The sequence below is a fragment of the Drosophila eugracilis genome, unplaced genomic scaffold (assembly GCF_018153835.1).
Source record: "Drosophila eugracilis isolate 14026-0451.02 unplaced genomic scaffold, ASM1815383v1 contig_575, whole genome shotgun sequence".
NCBI classification, from domain to species: domain Eukaryota; kingdom Metazoa; phylum Arthropoda; class Insecta; order Diptera; family Drosophilidae; genus Drosophila; species Drosophila eugracilis.
This window is the reverse complement of record NW_024573454.1, coordinates 20,928-33,465: the sequence shown is the minus strand read 5'-3', so window position 1 is coordinate 33,465 and position 12,538 is coordinate 20,928. Positions and strand designations below refer to the sequence as shown.

The 12,538-nt window shown below is 40.6% G+C and overlaps 2 protein-coding genes across 2 annotated transcripts; both read right to left on the bottom strand.

The window, feature by feature from the left end:
- Positions 1-4,646: 4,646 nt before the first annotated feature.
- Positions 4,647-7,403, bottom strand: LOC108111448. The gene has a single exon (XM_017220921.2). It carries the CDS (start codon positions 6,774-6,776, stop codon positions 4,755-4,757), a length of 2,022 nt encoding a protein of 673 aa, XP_017076410.1. The 5' UTR covers positions 6,777-7,403; the 3' UTR covers positions 4,647-4,754.
- A 600-nt stretch (positions 7,404-8,003) lies between these two features.
- On the bottom strand, positions 8,004-10,160 carry LOC108111250. The gene is made up of 5 exons (XM_041819317.1): positions 9,925-10,160; positions 9,592-9,860; positions 8,786-9,523; positions 8,358-8,729; positions 8,004-8,301 (listed from the first exon to the last, which is right to left on the bottom strand). The coding sequence occupies exons 1-5, from the start codon at positions 10,081-10,083 to the stop codon at positions 8,004-8,006; spliced, it is 1,836 nt and encodes a 611-aa protein (XP_041675251.1). The 5' UTR covers positions 10,084-10,160.
- Between the last annotated feature and the right edge of the window lie 2,378 nt (positions 10,161-12,538).

Sequence of the window (12,538 nt, the reverse complement as noted above, 5' to 3'; positions counted from 1 at the left end):
AGCACTTTATTGGCAACACAAACGCTTTGCCACCAACCCAAGTGAAAGGAATTGGGGATGGAAAATGTTGGGAAAGGATAACACAAGTTGCTCTTGTTAATTTATGATTTTTTAATAGCAACCACTAACTCGTGGGCTGGCCTAATGGGGCGTGGCGTTGTCCGTTCTTGACACAATTACTGAATCAGGAAAATTTAATTGCTGCTGCAGTGGAGCGGTGAGAGAGGTCCTTGAAGGCAGGAGGAGATTGCTGGTGGAAACTGCGGCTGTTTACCAGTTGATTATCGTCCTTGTCGGCTGTCTCCGCTGTTTGTCTGCTCCTGTTTGTGACGTGGATAGCTCGTGGTTGTCTTGGTCGGATGTCCTGTCTCTCTCCTTGTGGATCCTGCAGATTGAAAACTGGCCATTGTTCCGCTGTTCCTCTTTCCCTCAATGCTGAGCACAGAACTGTGGCTTTAACTTCAGTAAGGAAGCATGGCCTCTCTTAAGCCCCCTGCCAATTCCCATAGCCGTGATTTGCAAACACTTTAAATATGCCAGAGGTAGAGCTAGCAACCAACTCCCCATAAATTCCGGAACACATTTTCCCCTTCTATGCTCATGTAGTTGGTGGGCGAATTAATGCCGGGCAGTCAAGGATTAAGGATTTCCCTGCAGGAGGGATTTAAAGGGTGAAAATACCGAACTCACATTCATAACCGATTAAAAATATGTATTTTTCCAGAGAGTGTTGGAATGCCCAGTGCCAAGTTTCACATCGAAGTGAATTTGGGATATCAATAATTTATTCATATGTGGAAGTGCAGGAGGGAAATGGGAAATGGGAGATGGTAGATGGGAAAACCCCACTGCGCTGCCTTTTCATTAACAATATACCAGAAAGAGTGGGCAACAGCACTTGGCCACGCCCCCAATTTGTGCAGTAGGCGCCATATCCTTCCGTTTTCGAGGCTGACCAATTGAACCGGAAGTTCAAATGCGGCCAGGGGAAGGGGAAGGGGATGGAAATCGGTGAGAGGAAAATTGCGGTTGAGCAGCGATTAAAGCGCCCCAAATGCAATCGAGTGTTAATCCCACGCTCATAATGGGAGATAATTAATTGGAGGAGTGGGTCCATTAAGCCGGAGTGTTCACTGTTCGATCTACTAGCCACAAACCTAATACTTGCCTTGGCCCACAATGGAAATGTTTAGCGAACTTTATTCGCCGCTCGAACAGCTTCCGTCCCATTTCCTAAGCCATTTGCTCTCGAGGATCTCAGTCCGCCAAGCAGGTCAAGTGAAATGCTCTACAAACTTTTCTCCTTTCCCAGAACCTACCATTTTCCCACTTTTCTTTCGCCACACACAACACATCAAACAGGGAACACACAATGGAGCTGCAAGTCAAGAGAAAGTGCAACTTGCGACCTGATTCCTGGGCTTCTCCTACTTGGACACGTTCTGATGCAGATGTGTGTGTCTAAGGATTCATGCCACGCCTACTACGCCTTCGTTTCTGGGCTACTCTCAAATTTATGCAGAATTCGCCAGCATTATTACTATGAAATTTTTTGATAAATGCTGCCAATTACGTGGAAGCTTGACAGGAAACGGATTTCCCAGGAAACAGGGAAAATGACAGGGGAGGATAGGGAAGGGCCCTCATATCGATTCGGATTCGTATTCGCTTTCGGACTGTGGATGATGTTGGTCTGCCATGGGGATTTGGCCTTAAATGCTCCTCATTTATTTTAACACCCAGCGAGAGTCGAGAGCCCACAGCTCAAATGTAATATGAGTGCACTGAGAGAAATACAGAGTGTGTTTGTACCTTTAATTTAAGTTTGTATATTTCTCCAGAGAACTTAATTTATATTAAAAAAGTGATACCAACATTCTTTCTCTGTAAAGTAGGTGTTCCGCTGGATATTTTTCTACTTTGAGCCACCGCCCGTGGCGTAAATATCTGATTAGGCTCCAGCCCACAGAAACTCCTCCCACTGGTCCTTGGCAATTTTTCCTTTTCTAAGAAACCCAACAAAGGGAACAAAGAAAATGGTGAAAATAATCTTGGGCAGCATCTGGAGGAAAAGCGAGGACTGGTCTGCTCCCTTTACGATTGAGGACAAGGTTAAGCATTCGGCAGTAAAATGGCAACTTATTGTTTGGAATTGCCACGAAAACAAGGGAAAGGTGGAAAGTGTTTCATTCTTGGGGTTCTCCTTGGGGAAAACCGGTTTGGGAGTGGGAGAAAACTGCTGTTCTCAGGAAATATTGAAAATGTTTGACCAGTCACATAGATTATACTGGCTATAACCTGGACAATTAGTTGCCTTATTGATATCTGTGGCTTGCTGTTGGGTCTGCTCCTTCTGGTTCAGTTTCTCTTTTAGTTTACCTACTCCTAATAGAATCCACTTGACCTGCTCCTGTCTGCAGCATCCGCATCCTCATGAACTACTGTGGTTGCTGTGGTCATCCTGGCAGTCGTTTCCCATTCCTGACACTCCACTTCAGCTGTACGCCCTGTAAATGTCCTTGTCTGTGTCAGTTATCCTTTGTCCTGGTTTGTTGCTTCTTTGTGTGGTTTTCTAATAACTGATGGAAATAATTTGCTCATTTTATGCAAGCAATTTTCCGATGTGGTTGTAAAGTCGGAAAGATACATTTAATTTGATTAACTGAAGCACATAATTAAGTAGATTTCAGTGCTTGAAATTTGAAAATTGAGCTTTGCTGAACAGCTATCAATAACTTTTTCAGGAATTTACTCAAATTAATGACTTGGTTTTTGGATAACTTAAATTTAAATTCATTTCGGCAGAGGAATCACTCAGAGCTTATTAAGAAATTCGTTCCGATATGTTTGTCGATTTGGGTTCATTTTCCGAGAATCCTTTCTGTTTCTGCTTGCATAATTTAAATCGCATTATTCGCAATCTGTTTGAGCAGCAAAAAAAGAGGAGCTGAAAGCCTTCCAAACGAATGCACAAAATGTATCCTCTCTTGTGCCCAACAAAGCATCCGTTTGGCAAATTTATATCTATAAATTTTTCTGTTTGCCGATCCCATTCCTTCTCAGTCAACCATAAATAACATAATCCACATAAACATTCTTTTTTTTTTGGTAAAATTTCAACAATTGAAGGTTTGAATGCATTTTATGTTCTAGTTGGCAGTTTTCATTTTCATTTTCCGCTTTCCAATTCGATTATCTTAGTAATTCTTTTTTCATCAGGATGTTTGCCTACCTCCTAACGTCCGTTAAATTCTATGGATTTTCCCTTTCCGCTGGCGAAACATTTAAATTTGGATTCATTGAGGTGCAATAAATAAGCTCGGCACATAAATCATTTTAACAGCAACTTAAGCACGGAAAATGAAATTTTCTCCGGCTATCTGCAGTTTCTCAGCTTCACACGCAAAATGAAAATAGGGCAATGAAATTGAAGTCTAAATCGAATATTTAAATGCTTCTTTTTTTGAAAACATTTAATGTATATTTTATATAATTTGAAATGATTTTTCTTGTTAATTAGTCTTAGCTAAATAGGATATTTTATAGACAAAATTTTTTAAAATATTTTAAAGCATATTTGATGTTAAAAATTTAAAAGTTTTCTTGGGATTATTTATAAATTCATTTAATATTTTTCTCTTTTAGTCCTTAGAACAAATTGACTTAACTAACAGAAGCTACTCCTCTGTTTCACATTTTATGGTGATTCATAAAACATATTTTGCCTGCCTTTGGCCAACACCAAAGGATTCCAAGGAGATGCCCTGAAACGAGTATATATAAATTTCGTTCGTCTAAGGACACCTTGGGGAGAGATTTAAGACGATTGCCGAGACGGGTTAGAGACCAAGACTAATTGGCCAAAAACAATAAAACTCAACTCCCTTAAAACGGTGAAAACATTTGACTCTCTCTCTCTCTCTTTTTCTTTTTTTTGTAAAATCTTTCTGTCTCTGTCTCTGTTTCTCTTAAAGTTTTTAGCCAAATGTTTGCCAGTCCATTTATAAATCCGAGCAGCGCTTTGCTGCTCTATGTGCCTAGGGGATTTTTCCTTGAACAGGACAAGGCAAATATTGAAACTATAAAGCGTTCGCTTTTTGCTCTACCCACCACCTCTCTTTTTCGCACCCCGCCTATACCTATCTCTTTCTATGGCTATCTATATATATGTATGGGTGTGTGTGTGTGCTGGGTAAATCTGCCATAATCCTAAAAAAGTTTTTGCTGGTGAGTGGGTTAAAAGTAAGAGCAAACTGCGACTACGAGTACATGGTACATAAGCGGCTTATGCCATTAGTTCGAAATCGCAGTTGGTCCACCTGCATATCCATCCATGGCATGGCCGTATACTCGTATATATCCCTCAAAAAGTTGACCCGCAGGTGGTCCATTGGCATTTGCCAACTCATGCGGCAAACTTTTAAAGACTCGCCCCCAGCGGCAGTGGCCACTAATTGGTAGAAGTTCGACGTGCAAAATCAAAAGTTATAACTCGCAGATAATTGGTGGGGGCGGCAGCTGCCACAACCAGAAGGCAGTTTTCTGTTTAAAATGATTCCTGGAAAATTCACTAGAGGTTAGTTTGTGAAGTTAAGAAACAAATGCTGCTGGGGCTGCAAGATGGGAGGTTACTGGTGTAGGTTTTTAATAAAAATCCTGGATTCAACCTCACGGCTTGTAAAGGTCTTCTAAGATATCATTTATATACATATGTATATATAGTATTTATTTTTGTATTAAATTCAATGAAAATCCTAGACGGCGCACTGACAAAATGGTTCCAGCAATGGATTCTGGATGCAGTCGTTGTTTTTGTTGCCATCGTTTCCAACTCGAACCACCTCTCCGACTAGAGATAGTGTACTGCCCCTCCTACGGGTCATGCCCTCGAAATAGGCATTTCCCGGCTTGGTCTTCAAACGCACTATAATGTCCTTGGCGTCACATTTTTTGCGGTTCCAAAAAGGTCCTTGTTCGGAATACGGGTGATTGTGTCCCTTCTCGATGCTGTACTCATTATCCCTTTCGGGGGCAGCAAAATAGGCAGAAACTATCGAGTCCAATTGCAGGGGAATGCAAACAGGATATTCCGCCATTAGCTGATTAACATAATCTATAATAATGCTGGCCGATTTGGTGACCATTCGGTTGTTTTCAGGAAGGGAAACTTGCTTGTGGCACAAACAGAATTTACTGGGTATTTGGGAAGTGCTGCAGGTCCTCCACGTCGGAATGGGTAAGAAAAGGCTAACTGCCTTTGGGGTTTTCGAACCCTTGAGCTTCCACAATTCTTCAGACTTCTGGGTAATGGGATTATCTTTTAAAGAATCCAGATTCAGGATATGTTTTAGAGTCTCGTGAAGATCATAGGTGGTTATCAGGCTGTGGGCATTGCCAGCTAAATTCTTAATAGCCAAAGGGTACTTAACCCTCATCCAGTCGGGATATAAGATGGACAAAAAGGGCTGGCTATCCTCTATCATGCCCTGATAGCTTCTGCGAAAGCGTCCCCATCTCAGACCATGATCGGACATGAAGAATATAATAGTGTTATTGGTAATACCGGCGTTGTTAAGGCTCTTCAGGAATCGCTCAAATCTTTCATCAGCAAGTCGTGGGGAATTGAGGAACTCATGAAAGCCATTGGCCCACCAGTAAAATGAGAAGAATGGATATCGTTGCTTGTGCGGCAGCAGTCTATCATTCATTTCGAGAAGGACATCCATGAAGGTCCTTCCACCCACGCAGTTAGTAAACGCCATGGAACTCTCCTGTTTAATGATATAAAGCTCTACCATCAAATCATGCAAATTATGATCTGCCGTTGGCCGCTTGAAGCCTGGCTTTCCATAGTAAAACATTGAATATATGGCCATGTCCTCGGCAAAACTAGTGTTGTAGCCAGCCTCCTTGTAATCCTTCCAAATTAGTGGTAAATTATCCATGCATTTATCTTTTTGCCAATACTTATCGGACTCTGTCTCATTCAGACCCGTCAGCATAGGAATCAGATTTGGATAGGTATTCGAACCGATCTTGTTGAAACCCCAAAACTCCACATGGGACATATTCTGATGCATATACTCTGCTGTCTTTGGCATTTGACGAAGAAAATTGAGATGAGAAAGGGAATCTAGGCCCACGATCATCACGGAAATCGGTGGGGTTTCAATATTTGAGTTGAGTTCCTCATCCCAGTATTTTAAAGTTGGTGGAGCTTTCGTCAGCAACGATTCCGGTGGTGGTTGGACGAAGAAATGAGCATCCTCAGTCAAGGATTTGTTCGTGAGACTATTATAGCACTTCACACGCAATTCCCTCACACCTTTGGGAACTTTCACGGCATACGGAAACTCTAGAGGAAACTTGGTTTTTTGAGACAGACTGGCAACCCAGCGGCCTGTGATCTTCACCCGAAACCAATAGCAGTGTATCTGCCAATCATTAGTTAAATCGTTCTCCTCTAGAATCTTATCGATGTCGCGTATCAGCTTCAGGTACCAATCTCCATTCGCCACCTCTGTTTTAAACCAAGTCTGATCTGGACACTTGAGATAGAAACGCTTGTCTTCCCATTCCCAGTTTGTATATTTGGCAATTGTGGGATTCATCACATCCATGGCTATAATCCGACAACCGTCCGTGTTCACAAAGAATGCGTTATGTATTTTTCCGCCAGTTTCGAAAAACAGAGTGTCCATAAAAAGAACGGCATAGAGGACCAGAGCCGCCAGTATTACGCCCAAGCAAAATTTTCGAAAGCGTTTTTCGCCCATGTTTTGAACAGATATAGCTCACCGGAATGGGTTAGAAAATTATTAATTTAAGAAAATACAAATTAGTAAGAATGCTATCTCAGAGTTTTCTACGATTCCAAATCAGTGTGAATCTTAATGTGCTAAAGTTGGAATAATCCGAAGGGAGAACTTCGTGGTAACTCTTAACACTTATGTATGATTTTGTAACCAAAGTCTTGTAAAAACATCTCTTGTTGTTTTTCCCATATAAGTTTCTTTGGCTTGCCATGAGTATGTAAGGTGACTTTCCTCTTAGGTACCGCAGTATTTTCCGTCAAATAAAATCCCAAGTCTCGCATCCACATCCTCCTGGTGGTGGCTAACCAGGTGCCAACAGTCGTTTCGTTTGGTTCCACTGCAGTTGCTAAAGTCTGAAAAGAAATGCGACAGCTGCAAGTCATCAACTCGACAGCGCCAAGAGAATTGGCAACAAAGTGCCAAAAGAGCTTCGTGGATGGGGTGGGGGGTGGAGTGGCGTGAAAACCCTGCACTTCTGTCTCATATTTTTGTCATTTTCCCAGGCGCCATTTTGTTGGCTAGCAATTTAATTTCATATTTTATGCAGTCAAAATCCGCGCAGAGCATGCGACAAAAAAGGTTATTCTCTTCTTTCGTCCTTTTCGGTCATGCTCCTGAATTTTGCTCTTGCTTCTTGCCAAACTACTGCAGTCTCAAGGGGTTAATGGTAGGGGACTGGCAGAGGGTTAAGGTTCAGGGAGCTGGCTTGACTCTGGTCACAATAAAGTCAGACTTGATGGCGACACGGTCTTCTTTTTCTTTGGCGGGCTGATAGCAAATGAATAATGAGGTGACATCAGGTTTTTTCTGCTTAAATGAGAGGGCTTTATACAAATTTGTATTTTTATAATTATTATGAGATTAGAAATTCCGGAAATAAAATACTTTTTGTTTATAGAAAACTTAAGGTTAAAGCGATAACAATGGGTCGAACACTTCCTAATCGAGACCCTTAGTTGTTAGAGTTATCGAAAGAGGCCATAAAGTTCAAACGTGTGAGTCATCAGCATCACTTTAATATTTCCGAATTCCTTATCTCTTTCCCTCGCTGCTTTTCAATGGAAATTAAGATTTAAAAAGCTTCAAGTCCCAAAAAGATTTCTGAAAGAAAGTAATAAAGAAAAAACAAAAAATGGGCTCTTTATAGAACATTTTTTGAAGTTTTTAGTTTACTTTTACTTACGATCTTTACGATTCATCCCACGTAGGTAACGTGACGTAGGGCGTATAGTCGTAGGTGAAGAGTTTGGGAGCCAGAAATCCACCATATCCATCACGTCCCTTATAGTAAATCCCGATTCCGGAGAGCGGAACTGGTGGGTCTGAGACCACGTCCTGGATGTCAATGAATGGCACGGTGCTCTGGGCGGCATCTTGTTCAAAGCCAGTGTTGGTGAACTCAATAAACTGATTGTCACCCGAGAATGGTATCGATTCCAAGGAGGATTTCGATGGTATTTGGGGGTCCATTAGGGGTATCCTTTCCCTAAAATATTATAGAGGATGATCATAAAATTTCTTTACTTGTATATAATAAATCACCTGTGTTGCTTGTTCCCAGCATTCATCCAGTAGCTGGTTTCCTTCGGATTGATGAGGTATCCGCTCTGGAAGTCCACTTTGCTGAATTGAGCCTCCAGCTGAAGGTGGGTTCCATCAACATGAAATCGCAGACCAGTAACAACCAAATCTTTATCCGCTTTTACCACATCCAGATCAATTGCTCGTTGGTCGTAGGTCAGCATATGGAAATCAACGTTCTTCTTAATATTATTGTCGAATATAGTATAGGATTCCAATGGTTTCCATTGGACAGTGCTCTCCTCAATGACTCCAAGGGGCAGAAGCCTGCCCTCCTGAATTTGCAAATGGAAAATACTATTTTCCTTTACAAAACGCAGACCCGTCACCACCCTGAGGAATACGTTTAAGTTCGTTAATTCTAATATCACATTACTAGATTAATTCACCTGTTATTTTCCACATCGGCGATCACAGGACGAAGGTTGAAGTACCGGCCTGAAGGAACAACTTGGTCATCGCACAGGCAAAGGCAGTAGCTACATTCTTGGAAAATCCAGCGATTCCAACTTTTTACACTACTCAGCCATGAGGAACATTCACTCTTTTTTCCGTGGACAAGGCCACTTTCGTATTGAATGAATTCGTAACGCCTATAGGATTGTATACTCGACTTACAAACCTCCATATCCGACTCCACATAGCGACAGTCGTACAGCCCACCAGAGCATTTTGGCTGCTCGGCGCAGAACTTATTATCGAAACAACCCTCGGTTTTGGCAGACTTGTAGTAGCCACAGTCACGACTGCATGTTCCATCACTGTTTAGGTCCACCTCGTTCACTACGTAACCCTGCAATAGGCGGGTGACCTCCTCATAGGTGATCCCAGATAAGTGCCGTTTTGGATCGCAACGCCAAACAGTACGATCTGCTTGGCTCATCAAGTCCTTGATCTTTGACAGAGTGTCTGGCGTTCTTCGCTTGTATGCCCCCCGATTTGCTAGCTCCTCTTCGGTTGATCCACTCTGACCACGTTTCCTAAGGTACATCCACGACCACTCCACCAAGGCGTGGGCCTTCAATTCGAGTATGATGTAGTCCACATACAGCGAATAAAGATATTGCTGAGGTGACTGTGACGTTTTGCAAGTGCGCGTACTAAGCTGCTTGTAAAATGGTAATTTACTATTAAAGTATATTTTTATATTAAGAAATAGTAAATGAATTTAGTACCTGGTTGCCTCTAGCCAAACTGTCCTATTAAATCCTCTTTTCCGAATAAAATAAGGTTGATGTCTTCCATGGCTTGGAGATTCTCACCTTCCCTTGTCGCAACTTGCGCCATGGCCATGCTTTCCATTGTTATAGTTGCAAACTCAAACACCTCAAATAGTCTCATCTGATTGTAATGCCTGGAGATCCATTCCCATTTCTTATATATATCTATCAGAGAGCTAACGCCAGGAAGTTTTTCATCTAAATAGTCGTTTGAACCAAAGGCATAGGCAGGACCATTTCTGTGCTGGGGTAGGTTAATGGTTAATGGTAGGTTACTATGGTAGGAACTTTAAATATACTTAACTCACCTGGATTCTGTTCAACTGCGTTAGATGATCAATTTGCTTATAAATTTCCTGTAAATGCAACATTTCGTCTTCCCCCATTAAATTATAATATTTTTTAGCATGTGTATGGTTTTGAAAGGCCAAAAGTGTGGCAAAACCCAAAATGAATCTTAGTTTCATCTCAAGAGTCGATCTCCTTGTCGGTCCGCTGCTTTGGAATTAATAAACAAAATCAGCGTTTGCTAATGCTCTATATATGAATCTTATCTGTCAAATTAAGCTGCTGACCTATATGACCCAAAAATGCTTCATCATCATGTTCTCCATTAAATGTTTATATTTGTTTTTATTTTCTTAAGAATTTTATTTAAATGCTTACACTTAATTTTAATTTGTTTAAATAATAAATTTAAATAAGTTAAAAAAAACTTATAAATTTTTTAAATTTTTACATATGGTTTATCAGCCTCAGTATCAAACCAGTTCAAGGCATTTGTTTGTTGGCTTTTTGCTTTAGTCTTTTACTTTTGTTTGCCGTAATTCGGCTAAAACAGTTTGGTCAACAATTTGGGTCCAATACACTTAGTTGTTAAAACTAGCCAGAAAGGCCAGAAAGCTCGCATCATTTCATATTTTTGAATTCCTTATCTCTGTGCCTCTTTATCGATTGTCCAGTGAGATTTTCATGACTGGTTTGAGTCATCGATAATGCACTGCCTTATCGATCGGCGCTTGTGACCAAAGAGCTAAAACACTCGTTCGACCTGCTTTTCGTTCGTGCAAAAAGCTGTTTTGAGGAAGATGGAGACTATTTTGAATAAAATGTTGATGTGTTCTGTTTTTTCCATTTAAGTGGTCTTCACTTGGAAAGTACCTTGCAGCTTATATTTATTCTCAATAAGAAATCTAAGAAATAACCTATTTTTGATCATTCCGATTCATAGACTCCCACGTGGGCAGTGGAACGTAGGGTGTATAGTCGTAGGTGAGGAGTTTGGGAGCATCCATCACGTTCCTTATAGTAAATCCCGATTCCGGAGAGCGGAACTGGTGGGTCTGAAACCACGTCCTGGATGTCAATGAATGGCACTGTGCTCTGGGCGGCATCCTGTTCAAAGTCAGTGTTGGTAAACTGATTGTCATCCGAGAATGGTATCGATTCCAAGGAGGATTCCGATCTGCCAGATTCAGATGATGAACCTGAAGGTTGTTTCATTATCATATTTTTGATTACTTTTAAAATCTCTTTTAATTCTTTTAAATTACCAATTAAATGACTTTTTTACTCTAATAGTTCTAACAATGTTTATACTTAAAAAGAAATCATTTAAGAAATTCAAATTAAAGAAAAACTTTTGGGAATTTCTCTAAATGTATGCATACGGTCTGAGGGTGAAACCAGTTAAAGCAATTTGTTTGTTTGCTTTTTGTTTTTGTCTGTTACTTTTGTTTGCCCCACTCTAGCTGAAACAGTTTGGTCAAAAATTTAGAGTCAAACTTCTGGTCTTGGCTCTTGCTTATGTTTGGTCATAGCTTATGTTGTGTTTGATGTTGTTAGATTTCATTTAGCCACTGGCATGAAATGTTATTAAACTTTCAGTTTATCTTGTGGCAGAGACTTGTTGTAATAACTTGTTGCCGGCCCTCAAATTAAGTTGATCAGAATTTATGCCAAACGAGTTACTCAAAGTGTTAATCATTCGACTCTCTGTCGATTTATTTAAATTAAGTACCCGAACTGGTCCTTAATGAGCCCCACTGCGTATGAGCAATATTTGTCTAAATTACGCTCCTTATTTTTTGCACTTTCTTTTTGGCCAAATTGCTTGCAGTCAATTTGTTCAAACGCTTGGCTGCTTCTCAGCCATCACGATAATGTTGATGATGATGGATTTATGTCTGCCATTTGTTTTAGCTTGATTTTTTTTTTGTTACGTTTTGGCCATCTCCCTTGCTGCTCTTTTTTTGTGATTTTCCTACCGCTCTTACTTTGGTTTTTGTCGGCTGTTGTGCGTTGTGCGTCGGCTGTCATCGGCAGCAAAGTGAAAAGTGAAGAGTGAAATGTGAGATGCCTTTGCGAAAATGCCATAAATCAATTTTCACAATTCACAAATTGCCCCAACACGAGAAAAAACGAAACTCGGCTGACTCTGTAAGCCGAGAATGTTTTTGCCCGCCAGGATTAATTGAAACAACGCCAACTCGGCGTCTGCATGGAAAATCAATCTGGATGAAAGCCGCTTTAAGGTGGAATCATCAACTTGAACAGGCAGGAAATTGAAGTAAATTGCTAAGTTAAACAGGGGATAAGCTGTAATCGTAAATCATCTTAGGATGTCAAAAGGTTAAAGGTCGGAGTTTTTGTTAGGGAAATTAAATTATTTAAGAATTTGTCAGGAATGTTTAGGAGATAAGATAAGCCAAGAAAAAAAATCTAAAAAAAAACTAAAAAAATTTTCATTAACATAAAAATTTAAAGAGTTGACTGATCTTAAGGTCTTTCTCCCATCCTACTATCAAACTCTCATGACATTTCATACTTCCTTAAGACACTTATAATTGAAACCAAAGCTACGTAAAAACGTCACCAGTCAGGAATTAATGCGGCTTTAAGTAGGGCTAAAATAAGAACCAC

Coding starts and splice junctions, on each gene's coding strand:
- LOC108111448 (XM_017220921.2), bottom strand. CDS start 6,776: ATGGGCGAAAAACGCTTTCGAAAATTTTGCTTGGGCGTAATACTGGCG.
- LOC108111250 (XM_041819317.1), bottom strand. CDS start 10,083: ATGAAACTAAGATTCATTTTGGGTTTTGCCACACTTTTGGCCTTTCAA. Junction 9,861..9,924: donor CGCAGTTGAACAGAATCCAG/GTGAGTTAAGTA, acceptor AACCTACCCCAG/CACAGAAATGGTCCTGCCTA. Junction 9,524..9,591: donor AAAGAGGATTTAATAGGACA/GTTTGGCTAGAG, acceptor ATACTTTAATAG/TAAATTACCATTTTACAAGC.